General features: G+C 60.8%; 1 protein-coding gene across 15 annotated transcripts in view; it reads left to right on the plus strand.

Moving 5' to 3' along the window:
* The window catches only part of MEF2D (myocyte enhancer factor 2D), a 66,593-nt gene that overhangs the window by 37,456 nt on the left and 7,736 nt on the right, over positions 1–21,401 (plus strand). For 9 of the 15 annotated variants that reach the window (XM_072028226.1, XM_072028221.1, XM_072028220.1 and 6 more), the window contains 8 exons: positions 452–735; positions 4,421–4,624; positions 9,350–9,487; positions 12,505–12,715; positions 14,797–14,853; positions 17,410–17,606; positions 17,761–17,781; positions 20,074–20,203. In XM_072028226.1, the coding sequence (XP_071884327.1) occupies positions 682–735; positions 4,421–4,624; positions 9,350–9,487; positions 12,505–12,715; positions 14,797–14,853; positions 17,410–17,606; positions 17,761–17,781; positions 20,074–20,203 (1,012 nt within the window). In that variant the 5' untranslated portion in view covers positions 452–681. Of the gene's footprint in view, positions 1–451; positions 736–4,420; positions 4,625–9,349; positions 9,488–9,630; positions 9,766–12,504; positions 12,716–14,796; positions 14,854–17,409; positions 17,607–17,760; positions 17,782–20,073; positions 20,204–21,401 lie in introns of all 15 variants that reach the window. The other 6 variants (XM_072028229.1, XM_072028230.1, XM_038167813.2 and 3 more) reach the window with 6 other exon arrangements.

Consider the following 21,401-nt stretch of genomic DNA (forward strand, 5'->3'; position numbering starts at 1 on the left):
CCCCTGCCCCGTGTCCTGGTTATACGTTATTTTTTTAAAGTAATTGAATAAAAACGGCTGAAAATGCCAAATCGAAGCTTAACGCAGCAATCGGAGCCGTATGGAAATGGCCCGAGCTGATCACCCGCCGCTCCACTGCTTACGACTTTATCAAGAGGAAAAAAAAAGATCCCAGGGGATCGCAGAGGGACGGCGCTGTGCCCCCCCAGTGCCTCCGTGCCCCCCCGGTTCCCTACCTCCCCTCGGTCCCCCGGCTCCAACCCTGGGGGTTTCCAAAACCAGATGGGAGCAACGCGACGTCCCCGACCCCGTGCGATGGATCGGAGACCTGCCGAGGTCCCTCGTCCCCAAACTGGGCTCCGGTGCTTGGGGGGGGGGGGGAATCCTGGGGGGGCACAGCCTGGGCACGGATGGGTTTGGGTCTCACTCCTTTCTCTCTCCCTCCCCGCAGGTTTCTGACGGCTCAGCCCTGCCGGACCCGGCCGTGCAGGAGGGTGCCATGAACTGAGAGCGCAGCGCCCCGCGGCTCGTCGCTCTTTGATTTTTTTTTTTTTTCCGTTCATTTTTCATCGTCTCCACCCCCCCCCCCAACGCTTTTTCATGAAAGCCTTTTAAAAAGGGGGCTCCTCTTCGCCTCCCCTGAGCCGAGTCGCCCCACTGCGGTGAGGATTTCCCGAGAAGATGGGGAGAAAAAAGATCCAGATCCAGCGGATCACGGACGAGCGCAACCGGCAGGTGGGTGCCCCCCTCCCCAAAACCCTTTTTTCACATATTTCCAGGGTCCCGTTTCTAGAATCCCCATTTCCACCCCCTTGGGGCCAACCTGTGCTTTTCTCTCCTAACTCATAAGGTAAAGAGACGGACAAAACTCAGCACCTGGGGCTGGATTCAGGCTGCTTGCGACAGTTGCCCAAAAACGGGGCAAATAGCCCCATTTTCTTGGGCCTGCCGCAGCCGCGTCCTGGAGCCGCTCGTGCCATTTCCATCTAAGTGCTTTTCCAGAAAAGCGTCTTCTCCACTTAGCTGCTGCTTTTCTATTTTTTTTTGTTCTTGCAGAAAATATATTTCGTTTGACATTTTCCGTGAGGTTTTTCCAACAAAAAACAGCCGCAACAAGTCTCCATTTTTCTGAACGCAAACAACCCAAACAATTTTTATTTTTTTATTTTTTTTTTTCGCTTGAAAACTTCTAACTGCCCGGGGATCTTTGTTTTTTTTTTTCTTGTGCCAGACTTGTGCTGGGCTGAAGCCAAGCCGCTGCCACGCGTGCCTGTGTGTGCATGCGTGAAAAACACAGCATGTATCTCAGAGTTAAAAAAAACACAAGTTTTTCCCTCGTTTTGTCTCTTTGCTGAGCCTGATGGGTGGAGTGGCAGCGCTTTGCTACAGCAGGTTTGCCCTGGGATGAATCCATCAATGTTTTTCCCGTAGCTGTGAGACCTCCAACTGCAGGTGCTGCAGTGTGCCCCACTCTGCTTCTTTCCTGCTGCTTTTTTTCTAAGGAAAACCCCAAAATCGTGGGCACGGTGCATGTTCCTGGTGCATAAAAGGTGGCAAGCGGCAAAATCCGCGGAGCTGTTTTATGGCTCCGCACCTAAAGAAGAGAAAACCGCGGGTTCGCTTCCTCAGGGCTTTATTTGGTGGTGCTGGGGGGACAGGATGGGCATGAAATGGTTTCGGTAAGGTCCCAAACGCTCACGGCACCGCTCGGTTCCACACCACGCAGGGCCACGAGGGGCTGCAGGGATGCGCCGGCGCTGCCTGGCCTTGGGTCACCACCTCCCCATGGGAGGCTGAAACGAAGGGCGAACGTTTGGTCACCCTGGGGCTTGGTGGCACAGCCCGGTGCTGCTCTAAAAGCCATCGGGAAGGGGAAGAGGCGGCTCTGTGCCAGCAGCCAAGGCGGTGGCAGGCGTTTGTGGGGTGTTGTGGAGCGTCTGGTGGTGCCGCGGTGTTGACCCAGTGGGGAAGCAGCTTCGCAGGCACAGGTCACCAGGCTCATGAACATCCCCGTTTTGCCTCATTTTGTTCGTTCCCCTCCTTCACCTGCTGCTGCTGCAGGTGAGGGATGTCTGTGCCGGCACCTTGTGTGCAGCTGCTCAGCGAAGCCGGCTTAAAACCAGGGTGAGGGCAGGCACGGGGAAGGGCTCGCTCTCCGTGCTGCGCTCTGGGGTTCGGGGAGCCCGAGGTTCCTGGATTACGCAGGGGTTTCGTGCTGCTGCCCTGCAGCCAGCTCAGATGGAGGTCCCGTGCTCACAGCCCGGCTGGATCCTGCAGCTGGCAAGGAGAGGGCTGCAGAGGGGGAATATTGTGGCAGCACCCACGTCCCCACCGGGGCTGCTGCTCCCTCGGGTCCATCAGCAGCCATCCACGAGCCCGTGCGGAGGAGACCGGGATTACAGCAGAAGCCAAAGCCCGGGGAGGAAAGCGAGTAAGAGTCACTAATGTCATTAGGGGAATTACTGGAGAGGATTTGCCACGACAGATCAGACCATCAGCCCTTCAGGGCCAGGCTGCTGACTCTGGCAGCGGCCAATATGGTTTGCATCAGGGGAAAGGCAAAAAGCCACTGGTGGTGTGGGGCTGTGCGGGGCAGTAATTCCTTCCTGACCCCTTCGGTGATCGGCTTACGCCCCGAAGCATGAGATTTGATTACCCTCTTAGCCTTAGCAGGTTAATTCTTGGAGATGAGGCTCGCACCCGTGTGCACCCCGGCCCCTGGGCTCGGCTCGGCCAGGTTTGGGGTTTCTCTCCCCTGTCCCCAGTGGATGTGTGGGGCGGTGGTGTCGGGGACAGTGGCACAATGGGGCTGGTTAAAGGGCAAATTTATGCTTCCCTCTGCGGGGCACCGAGACAGGGGGGTGCTCCTGAGCCCTGTCCGCACCTTGTAGGGGAAACATCCCCTCGTCTGCAGAGCCACGGGGGTTTATTCGGTGCTTTGGGTCCTGCTGGTGGCTGCTCATTTTTGGGGTTTTTGTGACCCCCAGAGCAGGAGGGGGGGTCCCCACGGGTGTTCGGAACCCCTTGGCCCTCGAGCATCTCGCCGCGCGGATCCCGGCCACGTGAGCGCACGCTCGGAGCCGCTGGAGCACCGGGGCGAGCAGGCGCACGTGGCGGGGAGCAGCGGGCGAGGCGATTAGAGCTGAATCTCGTTAATGCTTAATCATCCCCGGGAGATGGCTGGGGGGTGGGGAGCGGGCAGCTCCCAGTCCCCGGGCTGTGCCGTGGCCGGCTCAGTGAGATGCGCTCCATCCATCGGCGCCGGGGTGGACGGGGAAGCTTGGGCAGCCTTGGGCTCAGCTCTTTTACTCCTCCAACCAGAGGCTGGTGGAAGCAAAATCCTCATCCACGCTCGTCCCGCCGTGCTTCGAGCTGAAGCTGTTGGGCTCTGAGGCCGTAATGGGGTCGAGCCCTCCCGTGCCCGTGGGCGGCGATCCCCCGGCTGCTGCCTCACCCCCAAGGGCAGCGCTCAAAGTGCTGTGGGAGCCTCCCTGCCTCTTTGTTCCTTTTTATTCCTGTTTTTTCGTCTTGATCTCGGAGCTTTGGCCAAGCATCGTGCCTTTCTCCAGCAGTAGGAGAACGCTGGAGGGTTCAGGGGGGGTTCAACATTTGCTTGAGGGTCCCCGGAGCATCTGGGTGTGAACCGACCCCAACCCAACCAGCGGGATCCTGCTGGGGCTGGGTTCAGGCTGTGAATTGCTTGGGTTTGGAGCTTGTGCCCAGCTCCCCGCAGCTGTGGCCACCTCATTCCCAGCCCCCCACCTTCTCCTGACCCCTGCACGAGGTGCTGGGGGGGGCTGTCGAGGTGCTAAGGGGGCACCTTGTTGGAAGCTGGGGCGGGATAGGTGCAGGAGATGCCCCAGCAATGTCACCAGCAGGGCAGGGAGGTGGCAGCAGGAGCCAAATCGCAGAGTGGGATGCACAAAGGGGCCAAACCAAGGCCAAAGGCTTTGTTCCCAGCACCCCTTTTCTGTGCTGGGGGGGGCTTGGCCCCAGCTCCCCTGCTCCTGGGGTCCGGTGCCATCCGAGTGGCCGTGGTGAGCGAGGAATTGCTCCGTGCTGCATGAATGTTGGGCTGGGAAAGAGAAAAAGAAAAAAAAACCAACAACCCTCAGCCCCCGGACAGATGGTAGCTCTGCTGGGGATTTTGCTGAAATTTCTTTTCTCTTGATTTGGCAATATGCGATTTCCAATGCTGATAATCATCTCTGTGCTTGTGAAGTGTCTGCCTCGCGCCCAGCCCAAAAATAGGCAGCGGCACGAATCCGCTGGGCCGCGTGAGCCTGCGGAAGAGGGAGGTGAGAGGGGAGAGCTTGGGGTCGTGGTCCCCGTGGGGGACCGAGGCCAGGAGACGTCCCTCTGCCCTTCCCTTTGGTTTCTCCCCCGGTGCTCATCCCGAATCCTCTCCTCTTGCTTCCAGGTGACCTTCACCAAGCGCAAGTTCGGCTTGATGAAGAAAGCTTACGAGCTGAGCGTCCTGTGCGACTGCGAGATCGCCTTGATCATCTTCAACCACTCCAACAAACTGTTCCAGTACGCCAGCACCGACATGGACAAGGTGCTGCTCAAGTACACCGAGTACAACGAGCCCCACGAGAGCCGGACCAACGCGGACATCATCGAGGTGAGGCCGGGGCCGGGGCCGGGACCGGGAGGGGGACGCGCAGATGCCTGGTGCCGGGCTGATTTTGCCTCTTTTTTTGGTTGAGCGTGCAAAAATCCTCGCTTCTGGGTGGTGGAGTTGGAAGCCACCTGGAGCTGGGTGCTGTTTTAGGGCTGCAAAAGCGAGGTGCGCTTTTGGGATTTGCTTTGTGGGATCTGCGCATGGTGCAGGCAAACCCAGGGTGGTTTTGGAGGCACCTCCTGGAGCTGCGGCGCTGGGCACGTGGCTGCAGCCGGTGCTGTTCCCCTGAAGCTGCTCCAGGTGCTCACGGTGGGGTTGCAGGATACCAGGACCTGCCTCACCGACTAATTCGGGCTGGGAGGGACCTTTGGGTGCCTCTGTGCCCACATCCCCTCAGGGGTGTTCACCGGGCGCCCCGCAGAGCGGCGATGGCACGAGGGCACCGCGCGCTCCTCACTGCGCGTGTGGGCAGCTCCCGTTTACGCCTGGGCAAATTCAGACAAACACAAGGGGCCGGACGGGTAATTATGGGCATTAATTAACACCGGGCAGGAATTAACACCCGCCGAGCCGTCAGGCGCTCGGGCAGCAGCAGATCAGAGCGGTGCCGCGGGGGGCTCGGGCGCTCCCCGGCACGGAGCCGCTCGGACCTCGCGCGGCGCGGCCCCGAAGCGCTGCAGGGATCGTCCTCCCCCGCCGCTCGGACCTGTCACTGCTGCCTTTGAATCCCTCCGGTGCAATTCAGCAGCCTCAGGCTTTGATTTCGTGAAGGGAAAAAAAAAAAAAAAAAAAGCCCACAGCCTAGCTCACGAATCAGATTTTTTATTGTTTTTTTTTTTTCTCGCACCTCCCCAAAACGTCTCATTTCTGAGCTGTCCTCTGCGCCGGCAGCAGCACCTGCCCGCCCCATGGACCTTTGGAGACCTCCCTGCCTGCGCATGCTTGTCTGAAATTGTTCAAAATGCCTTTTCTGGACCCTTTTTGAGGCGCAGCAGCCCCGTCCCCGGGCAGGGAAGCGCCCTGAGCACCACGCGGTGGTTTTCCAGCCGCGGTTCCTCGCCCAGCCTCTCCAGGATGCTCATACTGGAGCTTGCGGCGTCGAACAGATTTGTCTTGGCCTAAAAATACCGTAAACATTTTGGGCAGCATTCTCTGTTCCCTTATGGTCCAAGATGCAAACACTCCCAAGCCGACAAGTTACACGCAGTCCTTGGCACCCAAAGAAATTCTGTGTTTGCACCACATGAAACGATGAATCTGCATCCAAAGCTGGAGAGAGGAGCGTCGGGAGGGGAAGGATCCGGGTGGATGGCGGGGAGGAGAGCCCGAGCTCGGCACGCAGAGCCGCTGTCACCCGCTCCCAAGCACGGGGAGATCCTGCTCGGGCAGGATTGAAGCTGCTCGAGCATCCGTCCTCGTCCCTTGGAGCAGGGCTGGGGCCGCTCCAGGGTTTTCCTGCTCCAAAGCTGACTGCAAGGGGCTGAGCAGCGGAGATTTGGCGGGGTGGAGGTGGCTGCGACACCCGTGTCCTGTCCCCCCAGGAGCATTGCAGCCCCCAACTCGGATGTTTGGGGGTGGCCGTGGGGCTGTTGGCAGCCCGGGGAGAAGCCCCTCGAGTTGGTTTTCCTGGTGCAAGGGGAGCGAGCGCGGGCTTATGGCAACGGGGATTTGGGCTTTTCTTTCACACCCGTGGTTTGAACGAGGATTTCACCTTTCTCCCCTTGAAAGAGAAAGAAGAGCGAGCAGCTGAGCACCCTCGGAACAAAAAACCACTGGATGGGAAGGTCCCGAAATTAAAAACCCCGGCGAGGGGCCGCGTTTACCCAAGCGCATCGGGAGGGGTTTCAGCCCCTCCGCTCTGCGCCCGGCCAAGTCCTGGCTGCGGCAAGCTTTTAAGTCCGAGAAAATCTCCCTGCCTGCACGGAGGGGGGGCTCCTTAATCGGCCGGGGGACAGCTGAGGCCCCCAGGCAGGCACGCTGGGTGCCACGTGCGCGCCCGGCCGGGGATCACGCCGGCTTTGCTCTCGCTGTCGCTCCTCGTTTCCCGCAGCCCCGCTGACGTGCCAGCTCCCGATGGATGGGGCAGAGCTGCGGGGGACCGGGGTGCTCCTGCTCTTAAAGTCAGGCTGCAAATCCCCTGCTTTCCCTGAGCGTCCCAGGGGAGCTGCATCTTGCTTAATTCTCCTTCCCAGGGCTGTGCTTGCATGGGTTCAGAGCCTCAGCCCCATCCTGGACCCCCCCAAAGCCAGAGGTGGTTTGGATCCCGGTCGCCCTCTTTTAGGGGAAGGATCCTGCATCCTGGTTGAGCATCATTTCCTCTCCATGCTCTGGGTTTCCTGCTCCTCTCGCACCCTCCTGAGGTTTAAACCCACTCCTGGATGAGGCAGGAAAGCCAGGAAAGGGCTTTTTTTTTTTTTTTTGGGGTGGGGGATGTGACCTTCTCGCCCTGGTTTCATCCTTGGAAAAATTCCTGATGTGAAGGTGTTCGTCTTCAACGGGCTTGGAATGAGAAGTGGGCGTTTTCCACTGGATGCAGCCCGGTGAAATAAAGGTTTCCTTTCTCTTCACGCCTTCTGCTTTTCCCCCTAGCAGCGGACCGACCCCGGTGGGGCTCGCAGGTTAATTACTGCAGGACTAATTGCATGAAGTGGCCGGGGAGAGGCCGTGGCACCGCTCCGGCGAGGCGACAGCAGCCGTAATTCTGCACTCGCTGCTCCGCTTGGGCAATAAATCCTGGGAATTTGGGGCAGATTCGGTGCATCTGGGCACTGCCTAAAGCCTCCTGCCCCAATTCTGGGCTTTGGGGCTTAGAAAGGAGGAGAGGGGGGGGTCCCACTCGGCTGCGACCTCCTTCAGGGAGGCAGGAGCTGACCCCAATGGGGGCTTCGACCGCGGTTGGAGGGGATTTCCAGGGGTGTGAGGGGTTTCTGTGCTGTTTTGTGCAAAAAGAGAGAATTGGGGAGCCGTGAGGGGGGCACAGCCCTTATTAGACACCGGAGAATCTCCCCAGCACGGCTCCTGCCGCACGCATCTGGAGGAAACCCGGCTTCATCGCTTCCACGGCTCACGGAACGGCGTTTTCCACTTTGCCCCTGGAAGGGAGAGAGGGAGAGAGGGAGGAAAAACTCTTTGCGGAGCAAGGAGAGAGGCTCAACTTTCCGTCTCCCAGCCCCGGCAGCGAAACAAAAGGTTTTGGAAAAGAAATACGCAAAAAAAAAAAGCACTTTCCAAAAAAAAAAATGGTGAAGCCGTCCCTTCCCCGCTGCGGGAGCGCGGGGCTGTTTCTGGCCCGTTCTAAAAACAAACAAGGGCACGCACAAAAATAGCAAAATAATTGGGAAAAATCCTCGGGAACCTTGAAAAAAAAACACCAAAAAAACCGCCCAGCCTCGGGAACCTCCCCTTCGGTGCTGCCCTCGGGGTCAAGCCCCAGCTCCGATGAAATTTGCTCGCAGCCGTGCCAGGAAAGGGGCATTCCCAGCACGTCTGCCCCTCCCTGCCCTTCCCTGGGGAAAAGGCAACAAATGGCACGATTTTGTAGGATTTTGGGGTACAACAATTCCAAAAGGGGCTTCGGATGGCGCCGTGGTGCTTGGGCGAGGACGCAGCCAAGTCCTGGGGTGAAAAGGCTGGGCACGAGGGAGGCACCAAGAAATTGGGCTGCTTTTTTGGGGATATCGTGTCCAAATCCTCTCGTTTTCCTTCCTTTTGGGGCTGAATTCCCCGCGCCATCGGGCGAGAAAAAGGTCGGGGAAGTGCCTCGGGTGGGTGATGGAGAAAGCGTCGAGGCACGGCTGCAACGCGGGGGGTTTGGCTGGAGATTTGTCAAGTTTTCAGGGGCTGCAGCGAAAAAAAAAAAGCTATTTTGGGGCAAACCACACCACCCGTACGGCCCCCAGGTAGATGGAGAGCCGCTCCAGGATGTTTTGGCCCCAAAACAGAGCTGTTTATTGCTGTTTCGGAAGACAAGAGGAGAATTGTCAAGGCCTTTTTTTTTCTTTTTCTTTTTTTTTTTTTTTCCCCTGCTGGATTTGGCATGAAAAGGGACCAAGACTTCCAGGAAATTCTGTAGCTTTGACTTTCAAAAAAAAAAAAAAAAAAGAAAAAAATTGGCACACGGCGGTTCCATAATAACGCCTAATTGCCTTTGGTATTTTGAAAATAAAATGATTAAATGTGCCTGCGTAAAGCAATCTGCAGCTCGGCTCCTGAGCACCACAGAGGGGCTTTTTGCTCCAAAACCTGCCCGGGGTCTTTGTGCCCACCCCATGTGCAATGGACGGACCCCAAAGCTGCTGCACGGTGCTGGGTGATGGGGGCCCGGGTCTGCTTTTTGCGTTTTTTTTTAGGTTTTGGTTTTGGTTTCCTACCTGGAATAACGCTTTTTGTGTTTCTAGCAGGAGAGCGCGCCCCGGATTTAGGGTTTATTTCCCCTCCTTGTCTCTGCGGTGACCCTGGGTGACAAAAACCTCTCCGAGCTGGTGCGGGGCCGAACTCAGCACCGGCACAGTCAGGAAAAATAGGAAAAAAAAAACAAAAATACCCATGAAATCCAGGAAGTTTCTCTCCATCCATCCACCAAAACCCCTTTAGGACCCACGCGGCGCTGACCCTTTTTAATGCCACCGTGCGCCCCAAATCGGGGGGCGTTTTGGGGGGTCACCACCCGTCCCCGAGGGCTGCCCGTTGTCCCCAGATCTCAAAGTGTCCCGGTTGTGTTTTCAGACGTTAAGAAAGAAAGGTTTTAACGGCTGTGACAGCCCGGAGCCCGACGGAGATGACTCGATAGACCAGAGCCCCTTGATGGAGGATAAATACCGTAAAGGCAGCGAGGATCTGGATATCCTATTCAAGCGATACGGTGTAAGTACCTGCCCCGTGGCCGGAAAACCTTCATTATTTGTTCTTTTTGTTTTGTTTTTCTTCTGTTCGATTTCCTCCCCCCCCTCCCCGACCTCGTCCCCGACACCCCCGTGTCCCCCCCATCCCCACCCCGCACGTCACAGGCGCTGAACAAGAAGCACAGGGAGTGCGAGAGCCCGGAAGGGGACGAAGTGTTTGCGTTGACCCCGCAGACGGAGGAGAAATATAAAAAGATTGATGAGGAGTTTGATAAAATGATGCAGAGTTACCGGCTCGCAGTGAGTAGCTGGTGGTCTGCAGCCCCCCCCGCCCCCCCCCAATTCCCCGGCCGCCTCCGGGTGACGGGGGTCTTTGCATGGCTTTGCTTCGGAGCCGTGCTGTGCCGTGGGAGCCGATGCACCAGGGCCCCGAATGCACCCGAAAGGGCAGGAAATTGGGGAGAAAAAGGGGAAAAAGTGGCTCCTAGGGGTGGCGGCACCGGGGACCCTCGGGGTCCCTCCGGTTTCCCAGCTGGAGGAGTGGGAACAGCCCCAGGGTGGGCAGCTGGGGGTGCCTCCGCTCCCTGGCCCCCAAATACCAGCATCATTTTTCCCCCTAAAAGGGGCTTTCCCTGGCTCCTGCCACCCGAAATCCCCACGAGCCGGCAGGGAGCAGACGGGGTCAGCCCGGTTTGGGCGATTCCGCCTTAATTCCCCCCAAATCCATCAAGCTCTCGGGGCAGCTGGCGGCCGTGGCAGGAATCCAGGCAGGTTTTAGCCCCGTGATCCCAGGCCCGTCAGCGGGGTGGCATCGGGACAGCGCTGGAAGGGATTTGTGTCAGGAGGAGGAGGTAGGGGGGGGGACACGAGCGTGTCAAATTAGTCATTAGGGCAAGGCAGCGAGGGCTTGGAGCAGGGGGGATTAGCCCCGAGTTGCTGCCGAGCGCACGAGGGAGGCGAATTTTCAGGGCTGGCTGCGGCGTTAGAAAATTTCACGCCCCCTCCCCAGGAAAAAAAAAAAAAAAAGAAACACAAAAACCCCAGATCTGCCCTTCTGCGCTTCTCGCAAGCCCACGCGAGTGAAAATCGGGGCTTTTCTCGAGATTTGGGGCTGGTGAAATCCACCTCCCTTGCTTTTGCTGACTCAGCTGCCGAAGCACGAGGCGTTTTCGCCCCGGTGCCGCTCGCCCGGCGGCGACGACGACGATGACAAGGACGAGGTTCCAACCCCTTGATGGGGCTTGTATGGGGTGGGGGGCACGGCCCCGGCCCCCCAACTCCCCGCAGACCCCAGGGGGGCTCCCCGTGCCCACCACGGTTCGGCAGGTGGCATTCGGGCGCCGGGGATTGAGGCCAGGGCATCGGGCTCCCCGACTAAACCCAGGGCCGGAGCGGTGCCGGCGCTCGAAGCCGCCGCTTCTCCTTTTTAACCGGCTGCGGTGTTTTTTTGTTTTTTTTTGTGTGTGTGTGTGTGTGTGTGACCAGAACTAACCGGGGGCGCTAACAGCAGCCTTGCTCGCTCCAGAAGCCTCTGCGTTTCGCAGCCTGTTTGCCAAGGCTTTGGGTGAAAGCAGAACCGGGCGAAGCCTGGCTCACGTCTGCGTCTTCTCCCCCAGATTTCGGCCGGAGACGCGCGCCGTGCGCCCCCGGGTCCCGCTCGTGCCCCCCACCCCGGGGTGCTGGCACCGGGGGCACCTGGCACCGGGTGCGGAGGTGCTGGGGGCTGGAGGCGGGTTAAGTCCAGGCTCTGCTCTCCGGCCCCAGCCCTCCTGGCTTTGCCACGGCATCGCCGAGGCCGCGCCGCGTTCGCTCGTCCTCCCCCTTCCCAGGGACACGCGGAGATTTCTTACACAACGCCGCCGCTTCGTTGTTCACACGCCCAACAAAACCTGCTCCCCCTGCCTCTCTCCCCTCCCTCCCTTCCCCCTTTTTTTTTTTTTTTTTCTCCTTTTTCTCATTGTTCTGAGCTCGGGGAGGGCTCGGCATCAGGGCCAGGAGGGGATGAGCCCGGTGCCCTGGAGCCTCCCGGCGCCGTGGGGCAGCGCGGGCTGGCAGCAGCCGCAGGATCTGTGAAGGGCAGGATGCCCTTGAGCGGGTGGGAGGGTTTCCAGCAGCCAGCTGGGCGAGCACCTTCCCTTCTCCCCTCCTCTCCTCTCCCCCTAAAGGAATTCGAGGCGTTGGGGGATGCTCTGCTCCCCTTGCCCTTCGGGGCTGGCCCCGCGGCGATGCCCAGCGGCACCGGGGCGCCGTGCCGTGCCAGCCCCCGGCAAATTAAAGTGGGACTTTAGCAAAGCCTCTGCTAAAGCCTCTAAGCAGGTGCCTGCTCCTGTTAATGAAGAGCAAATCAGTGACATAAGAGAGGCTGATGGGATAAGCACGGCGAGCCTGGCTCCCGCGGGGACGCCGGTAGGTGAAACTGGGCCTCGACCCGCGGCCGAGGATAGGGCTTGAGCCACGCTCCTGCTGCCCCAGCTCGCCTCCTCCTCCTGCCCTGCAGCTCCTGGTGGTGGCAGGACAGACCCTGGTGTCACCAGGAGGGGATGAGGTGACACCAGCCTGCACCGGGGGCTTGGCACCAAGCGGAGCCTGCCCGAGCTGCGGGGTGTCCGTGGGGCAGCGGTGCTGGGTTAGGGGGCTTGTCCCAAACTGGGAATGGCCTCGTGAGGTCCCCCTGGCCTCTGCCGTGGGACAAAAGGAGGTGTCAGCTCCCCTCGGGGCACCCCAGGGCGCTGCACCCCCCTGTGATGCTTTGAGTCACGTCCTGCTGGGGCTGCTCTGGAAACACGTGGCCGGACACCAGGGGTAAATAAATAATTTTGGCCTCAAAGAGAGGCGAAGCGCCTGGTGGCGAAGCGTGGCTGTGTCCGAGCGAACCCCCGGCTGCTTTTCCTGGGGGGTCCAGGCTCCTGTGCCGGGGTCCTCAAGTCACCGGGATTTAGGGCAGCAGCGAGGGGGTTTGGGGTGACCAAAGTGGCCCCGCTTCAGCCGTAGGACATCGCCTGCCCGACGGCCCCCCTTTACCTCCCGCTCTCTCTTCAGTCCGCAGTGCCCGCGCCGAACTTCGCCATGCCGGTGACGGTTCCCGTGACCAACCAGAGCACGCTGCAGTTCAGCAACCCGGGGAGCTCGCTGGTCACCCAGTCCCTCGTCACCTCGTCGCTCACCGACCCCCGGCTCCTCTCCCCGCAGCAGCCGGCGCTGCAGAGGAACACCGTGTCCCCGGGGCTGCCGCAGCGGCCGGCCAGCGCAGGTGAGCGGCACCCCCACGATAAGGGACACCCTAAAATCCCCCTCCTGGGGGTCCCAGGGACCGTGTCCCCCCTCCTCGCCCGGGTGTGCTTCTCCAGAGCAGGATGTTTCAGAGCCAGGTGGAGCCAAGTCACCCGGTGCCAGTGCTGGCTTGGAGGTGGCAACCGGTGTCCCCTGTGCTGGTGGTGCTGGGGGACACCGGGGGACACGGGACCGCTGCGTAAAAAGGGTTTTTTTGGCTGCAGTTGGTCCCTGAGCTGTCACTGGTTGTAGGAGCGGCTGCTTCCAGCAGGGACTGGTGGCTGAGGGGAGGTTGGGGAGAGGCTCGTGTCACCCACGTCCCCTGCAGCACGGGGGGGGGGACACAGAGCTGGGGACGTGTGACCTCAGCCCGGCTCTCCCGCGATGCGGTCATAAATAATAATAGCGTGCAGAAAGCCCCCGCCTGCTATTTTGGATGTCGCAGATGGTCCGAGCCAGGCGCACAGGCTGCGAGCGGCAGAGGCGAGGACGTGGGAAGGGGGCCAGAGGGTGCCCCCAGCAACCTCTGGAGGGGCCAGGGGGTGGGATTTCAGCTGGACACGACAGGAGCCGTGGTTCGGAGGTGCCTCGTTCGCTTTCTGCTCCTTCTGCGCAGCCTCGGGGATGGCTGAAAGCTCTTGGAGCTGAGGAGCTGCCCCTGTTTTTTGGGGAAGGCTCTTCGTGCTCTGGGGCTGGTCCCAAAAGGCAGCAGCTCCCCCCAGGATGGGGCAGAGCCCGAGCCCTGTGTCGAGGCTACCTGCAGGCATCGCCCCTGCCCTGCTGCCGGCCTCTGCAGGAAAAAAAAAAAAAGAGGCTTCACCGCAAGGCAGAGCCCGCTCGACGCTCGCAGTTTCCATCCAGCTCACGAAGCGTTGGTTTCGGGGGGGGGATAATTTGGTGGTTGGGAGCTCAGAGGTGTTCCAAGTCCAACCATCTGCGTTTCATTCACTCGCTGCCTGGGACACGGAAGAAATCCTGTTTATAGGAGCCAGGCCTTCGCATGTTAGAAGAGCTATTTCTTTTCTCTCTCTTTTTTTTTTTTTTTAAGCAATGCGCTCGAGAGGGGCGCAGAGCGCTGCGTTATTGTTTCCAAAGCGAAGGCAGCGCTGGCTCCGTGTCCCTGCGCTCACTGCTGCCGCCTGCGTGGGGACATCACGGGCACGGGGCAATGGCCAGGGAGGGTTTTGGGGGCTGGGATGGGGTCAGCATCGCCCCCACAGCAGGCTGAGCCTGCTCTTGGCCCCCAGGCTTTGCTGTGCCGGTGAGGGTTGGGGGCGCACGGGGTCCTGCCTCTCCAAGCTGGGTTTTGGAGCTGTCGGGCACGGTTTGCGCTTCCATCCCCTAAGGCAGCGCCGTGTTTGCCATGCCTCTGGGGTCACCGTGCCCTTCACCACACCATAATTTATTTTGGGGACCACCCCAGCCCACGGTCCCACTTCCACGCAGAGGGCGAAGGCCCTTCCCGGCACGGCAGCCCCAAAGCACTTCTTCTTTCGGGGGCTCGCTGCAACCCTCAGCCCCCGCTCTGGCAGCAGGTTCCCGTCCCCTCTTCCCCCATTTGGGGCGAGGAGTGAGGTGGGTCTGTTTTTTGGGGAAAAAAAAGGGCCCCGGTGTGCTTTTCCCAGCCCTATCCAAGCGCTCGCCGTGGTGCAGCGGGGCCGTGGGGCCGTTTTCCGTGCGGGGCGAGCGTTGCAGGGCAGGTTGAGTTTCACAAGCGGGGGGGTTTCACAAGCTGGGGGCTCCCTTCCCCGCAGCACGGGCCCCGTGTCCCTCAGGAGGGTTTGGAACAAAACAGCCGCAGTGTTTTCCGAGCCGTGCGCTTCGGACCGGGCCCCCCGTGCCGCCTGGCTGCTGCCCAAAGGAAACGGATCTGCCTGGATATTGTTTCCAAACCCCATCACCAGGAATGCTGCTCGCTTTCGCCCGGGACTTTTCTCCCCGGGAATGCGACGCCGCTGATTTCCATCTGCCTTCCTCCCTCGCGTTCCCTCCTCCTCCTCCTCCCTGCTCCCCGTGTTCCCGAGCTGCCTCTGACCCCCCCCTTTTCCGATGGCTTTTCAGGGGCGATGCTCGGCGGAGACCTGAACACCACGAACGGAGCCTGCCCGAGCCCTGTGGGTAAGTGCGGGGCAGCTCCCTGGGCTCTGTTTGCAGCCCCGTGCCTCAGTTTCCCCATAAATCCTACAAGGACAGGGGTTTCCCTTCCCATTCAGAGCAGCCGGGGGAGGATGGAGAAGCGCCGGGGAGGATTTGGTGGCTCTCGGTCCCACTGGCAGAAGGGTTTTGCCCACGCTGCCCTGAGCCGACGCATTTCCTCGAGGCGTTTCGGCACAGATCCAGGGGTTTTGGGGTCTCTGTGGGGCTCCTTGGTTTTGGGATTGCCGCAAAGCACGGGGCTGGTGTTGGGCAGCCACATGGCGGGGATTTGGGCAGCTCGGCATTTCGCTCCCCGAGCCAAAACCCGCTCCTCCCCTGACCCCGGGTGAGTCACTTAACACCTGATTCCTCCTCGCGCCTGGGCCCTGTAAAGGAACTTTTACTGCGAGGAAAAAAAGCTCATTAAGGGCCCCTTTCCACTGCGAGAGCCCCGGCGCTAACGAGGCTCAGCCCTTGTGGCTTAGCTCCCCGGCTATAAAATGAGCTAATAATGCCTCCTGCCTCTGCTGGAAGGCTTCGGGGCCGGCACCGGGACCGGTGCGCACCCAGCAACAGCTCCTGGTGCCCCCCCGGAATGGGTGCTGCCCCCCCAGGATGGGTGCTGCCCCCCCAGGGAAGGTGACCCCACACCCAGCACCCCAACCACCCCATTTTGCCGTGGCTTTTCCAGCCACCACCACACTTGGGGTTCGCCGTTTCCCCAGTTAAAACCCAACTGGGACCCGGATCCCGCTGCTCCAGCGGCACCCCCGGCCCTACAACCGCCCTGGGCTTGGGATGAGGGGGATTGGGGGGGGGGGCTCTGCGGCCCCCCGAGGCCGCCCGCCGCCCCCACGTCAGCTGTCGCGAGCAGCCGCGGAGCTTGGCAGGGCCGGTGAATGTCAGCATTGACGTCAGCGCAGCATTCCCCGCGTGCCGATGGGCTCGGTGGCCCCGGGGGCTCCCCGAGCCGGCCGACGGAGCCCGGGTGGGTTTTGGGGGTACCCGGGGTATCTCCTCCCCCCTTCTTCCTCCTTCTCCTCTTCTTCCTCCTCCTCCTCCTCCTCCTCGGCTCTGCACCACCGTCACCTGCTGCCTCTGAGTCATCGGCCGCCGTGCCTCTGGCCCCGATCCCGCAGCGACGCGGGCGGCATCCCCGAATCCAGCGCCCCCGGTGCCGCGGGGAGGGGGGCGAGCACCCTGCCCACCCCCGGCCTCACCGCAACGGGGACGGGGGGGACGGGGGGGCAGCAGCAAGGGGCCTCGCTGCAATCCTGACTTTTTTTTTTTTTCTTTTCCATTTTTGACTTGCTCTTTCCCATTTTTGCTTTTTTTTTTTACTTCTTTTTCTTTGCCGTTTCTGAATGTTTGACTTTTTTTTCTGCTTTTTCCCCCCCCACGATGGCCGTGCCGGCGGGGCAGGGGGCTCTCTCTTGGGCAGCCCACCCCGAACACTGCACACAGGGGGGTGTCAGCATCCCTCCGAGCTGCAGTTGCCATGGGAGCCGCGCACGCAGCGGTGGCAGCACCACCTTAGCAAGAAAAATTTCACTTTTTAACACTTTTTTTTTTTGGGGGGGGGTGGCTCTGCCTCCACCTCCGAGCTTTGGCACGGCTCCGGGCTGCTGCCACCGGCGCTGAGGATGCGCCGCGGGTGGTGAAGGTCACCCAAAAAATGTCACGAGCATCGGAGCCGGGGGCTTTGCACGCTGCTGGGGAGCAGCTCCCGGTGCACGGGGGGCGATGCTCAGGACCCCGTGTGATGCTTTAGGGCCGGGGGGGGGTCGGCCCCCTCCCTTGGGGACGCTGCCGTGAGCGTTGCCAGCGTGCCGGGGCAGCGCCGCTGCCACCAGCCGCCTGCTGAAATGCAGATGTAGCAATGCCATGGTGGATGTGATTAATAATGCAATCAGCGACCTATTTTTCCCGGTCTAACGTGCAATGAATATGAGGGCTGAATCCTGGTGATTGCTAAACGCCTTTCTATCTTTGGGGCCTATTCATAAAAAAAAAAAAAAAAAAAAAAAACCCTCATCAGAACAGTAATCTGATCCAATTTATTCCTTTCCTGATGTTCATCAAATCTTTTCCTTTTTAAATTTTTTTCTTCCTTTCCTTTCTTCTTTTTTTTTTTCTTTTTTTTTTTTTTTTCTCTCTCTCCTCTTTGCACACAAAAATCCTTAAGTGGAGCAGCGGGAGGAGGAGGAGGAGGAGGAGGGATGCTCAGATCTTCAAAGGGGCAGCAGGATCAGTGAACCGGCTCCTCTGCTCCGCCACAGCCCCTTTTGGCTACTCCGGTCCCAAAAAAGGGGCCTAAAAAGTGAACGTAAGAGTAATTCCTCCCCCTCCCCAGGGCCCTGGTGCCCTGCTGGAGAAGCACAAGGAGTCATCACCCCGCGAGTTACCGCTGGTTATTGCGGCGATGCCCTGCAGGCGAGGAGCTGCCCGGCTACGGGGGGCTCCGTGCACACCGGGGGGGGACCTTGGGGCACGGCCGCAGCCCTTCTCACCTCCTCCTCGTGCCCTTTTTCCCCGCAGGCAATGGCTACGTGAGCGCCCGCGCCTCGCCGGGTCTCCTCCCCGTCTCCAACGGCAGCACCTTGGGCAAAATCATCCCGGCCAAGTCCCCGCCGCCGCCGCCACCCTCGCACGGCGCCCAGCTGGCCGCCAACAGCCGCAAGCCCGACCTGCGTGTGATCACCTCGCAGAGCGGCAAGGGGCTCATGCACCATTTGGTGAGCTGGTTGGGGGATTTTTGGGGACGGGTGAGGGGCTCACGGCCCCCGTGCCGGGTACCGGGGAGGGAGCTTTGCCGCGGGGGCGCGCGGCGGGCACGGGCAGCGGGGTTAACGGTGCCTCTCGGTTTTCTCCCCGTTCCTGCGCGGGCAGACGGAGGACCACTTGGCTCTGGTGAGTTGCCTGCTGAGTGCGCATCGTGGCGGGGCGGGACGTGGGCTGCTCGTCCCCGTTGGCCCCGCATCCTGCCCCGGCTCTCCGCCGGGAAAGCCACCGGCACGGGCACTGCTGCCCCAATCCTGAGAAAAAGCCCTTTTTTAGGGAAAGCAGAAGGAAGATCTCAATCGCAGGCTAGGACGTGAGCGCAAACCCTGCTGGCCTCCCCCAGGGGCTCAGCCAGGTCCCCGTGTGCCACCCCCAACCTTCACCGGGGTCACCACAGCTTGTGGCATGGGGAGACCTGGCCCGATGCCCCCTCCCCCTGAAGCAACGGGGGGCGAGGCAGCTTCTTCCCATGGGGAGGATGTTATTTAAAGCCCAAGCGAATCCTCCAACCCCGCTTTGTGCGCAGGGGCCGCTCTCCCTGTTATTTTTGTGGCAGTTTTCCCTTTTTTTTTTTTTTCCTGCCAGCAAAGTGAACGCCACCTTGCTGGTGGCCGTGATTCACTCGGCTCCGTTGCTATTCTGGTGCAGGGCAGATGGGCGGCAGGGCAGCGCAGCGAGGAGAGGGCGAGAGCCTCTGCGGGACGCAGCTCCCGCGGCCAGGGAAAAGCTCTCCAAAAGCCTCTGCAGCCTGCGAGGAGACGCTCCTGGCCAGGGCGAGGATGGAGCAGGGCTTTGATGAATCCCACCGGATGAATTCTCCTGCTCCCCGTGCCCTCCAGACGTCCTGCCTTCCCCTCCCTGGCAGCGCCGTGCCTCAGTTTCCCCAAAAAACATGTCCTAAACCTCCTGCCCCTGCATGGGATCTGCCCCGCTGTCCCCACCGGGGTGCTGCGGGTGACCTCTGGCTCCTCGGGGGGCTTTTTGGGGTGCATTGGAGGGGTGCCCCCCGTGTCCCTGCAGGATCTGCTCTCCACAAGCATGGTGATCGCACCTTTGGGGCATGCCTGCATGATTTGGGGGAAGCTTTGGGGGGCTCGCAGCGCTTTGCAACCTGCCTGGCACCGGGGGTGGAAAGCTTGCACCCCTTGGCACGTCTCCCCTGCATGCATCGGGATCAAAGCTTGGGGAGGGGGCTCCCCGCAGCACAGCCGGGGCTGGCACCCCTGGGCAAAGGGGCTGGGGGCTGCAGGGACGCATCCTGCTCGCTCTTGCCATGCACAGGACGGGGCCGAGCCCACCACCACCACGGCGTTTCCCTGCAGCATCCCTGCCCCAGGGGTCAGCGGGCGCCGGCGAGGGCGCGTGCCAGCGGGATGCACGCCAGGACAAACCTTCCCCGCCGGCCCCGGGGGCTTTAGCAATTAGCACCCTGCTAATCGCCTTCCCTGCCTGGCTGCAGCACCCAGCACCCTGCCAGGGCAGGGTTCAGCCCAGGAGGGCCCTGCGAGGCTGCAGATCATTTCCCAGCCCCAAAATGCCACGGGACCCCCGGGGACCCCACGCTGGTGCCCGCTGTGCCGCGGAGGATGCAGTGGCCTCGTGCCGGGCGCGGTGGGAGCTGGGCACTGCCTCCCTGTGCAGGGTGACGTGTGTCGGGGTGCTGCAGCTTAGAGGCAAGCCTCTTGAGTCCGGTTTAAATCAGATCAAGCAGAGGCAGCGCAGATTATCTGCCTTGTAAACAGGGCTGAAGCCGAGCCGCCGAGCCGCCCACGTAGCTGCCTCTCAAACCCCGAGGGGAGGCCAGCGCGCGCCCCTCCAAGGGCAGGATTTTTCCGCAGCGCACCCGCTGACACCCAAGCCCTCCCCAAACCCCACCAGAACACCAGCCCCACGAGGGCACCAGCCCCACGAGCTGCCGAGCACGGGGTTTTTTGGGTGCGAGGAGGCCGGATCGCCTTCCAAACCCGGTGCTGCAGCTCGCCTTGGAGGCTGGGGAGGAGGAGGAGGAGGCGTCAGCCCCGCGCGGCGTTAGCCAGCGCTGATTTTGTTCCGCGCCTTTCTCCCAGCACAGCAGTCACATGCATCCTCTGGAAAATAGTGCCTGTTCCTTTTCTTCTTCTTTTTTTTTTTTTTTTGTTTTTTTCACATCAGAAGGGAGCTGGGAGGATGGGTGCCTTATGGAAGCCGTTGAGGCTGCGCCCTCCCAGCCCTGAGCGGAGAAGTGCTCCGATGCCCACCCAAACACCCCCAAACCTCCCAAGTCTCCTAAAAACCTCTAACCGGTGGGCTTCGTGCTGCAAGGAGGAACACCCAGAGCGTTTGCTTAGCCCCAGGACCCGCTTGGGGAGGGGATTTTTTTTGGGGGGGGACATCAGGGCGCAGCGCAACCCCTTGTAACATCCTCTCCATTCGCTTCCCCAGCAGAACACGCAGCGGTTAGGTGTCTCCCAGGCGACCCACTCTTTAACCACGCCGGTGGTTTCGGTGGCCACCCCGAGCCTGCTGACGCAGGGGCTGCCTTTCTCGGCCATGCCCACCGCCTACAACACAGGTAAGGAGCTCTCAGCCCCGGGGGGGGCACGCTGCAACCGTGCCGTTCCAAGGGGGAAACGCGCCCGGGGCTCCCCGGGCAGCTCCGTGACCAGGCGTGGAGAGGTCCAGGAGCTTCACAGGATTAAAAACGAGATGAAGCTCGTTATATAAATATAGTGGGACCTGGCTGTTATAGCCAGAAGCGCTGTAAGGGCACGGTTCTGGTGCTGCAGCCCACTGCAGGGCGCTGGCAGCGCGGGGAGGTGCTGTTAAGCGGCTGCTAATTGCAGCTACGCCCAGCTCAAGGCGAGCCGGGGGCGATGTTGTAACAGGGGCTTAACGAAAATGAGCGTCGGGGACCCAAAAGTTGGGGAAGAATGCAAACCGTCCTGCTCCTGGGCAGAAACGGGGCTGGCGCGGGGCGCGAGCCCAAGCGGAGGGCTTGTCAAAGCTCCCGGAGGTTTCAGGGCTCTCCTGCCTGACTCCTTCTGGCGTTTGCGCCGAGAAAAGTTTGCAAAAAATGTCGAAAGCTGCTGGGCTGGAAGAACCCGGGTTAGGCGTGCTGGGAACTCCCTGCCGTTAATTAGTAGGTGTTGCCCAGGAGATGTTTGTGCGTGGCGGGGAGGCTCCTCTCCTCCCGTGGAAGTCGTCCTCGGCCACCGGCGAGCCTGCCTATTGCCAAAATCCCCAAAATAGGCTTTAATTGGGCCCCGTGCTGCTGCCTGCCCACGTGGCTTGGGGCTGAAGGTCAGCTTTTGGGGTTTCTTTTCCTGCTGAGATGAGCCATGGGGGGGAGAAGCGATGCCCACCCAGGCGCCTGGGGTGTCTGTGGCTGGGGTGTTCGGTGGAGGCGCTGCGGGGGCTTGGGGTCCTCACCAAAACCCCAACCCCATGCCCTGGCTGTTGGCCCTCATTTCTCCCAACCTGCCAACTCGCTGGGGAGTCTCTTTGGGGCCGTGGAGCTGACCTGGAGCTTCCCAGGGCCCTTCCTAGTGCCAAACCCGGTGGCTCGAGGCTGCTGGAGGAACCGGGGGGTGCCAGGAGCTCCCCAACCTGACGGGCTGGTGCTGGGGTGAGAAGAAAAACCCCGTGTGGGGCAGGAACGTGGTGTGGGGAGGGTGCACAGGGTGTGCCTCCTGCCAGCCCGCCGGCCCTGGCAGCGGTTCAGCGCCTTCGCAGCCACCTCTCCATGCGCCTGAAACCACAGGCGCCCGAAA

This window comes from Anas platyrhynchos, chromosome 26 (assembly GCF_047663525.1).
Source record: "Anas platyrhynchos isolate ZD024472 breed Pekin duck chromosome 26, IASCAAS_PekinDuck_T2T, whole genome shotgun sequence".
NCBI lineage: Eukaryota > Metazoa > Chordata > Aves > Anseriformes > Anatidae > Anas > Anas platyrhynchos.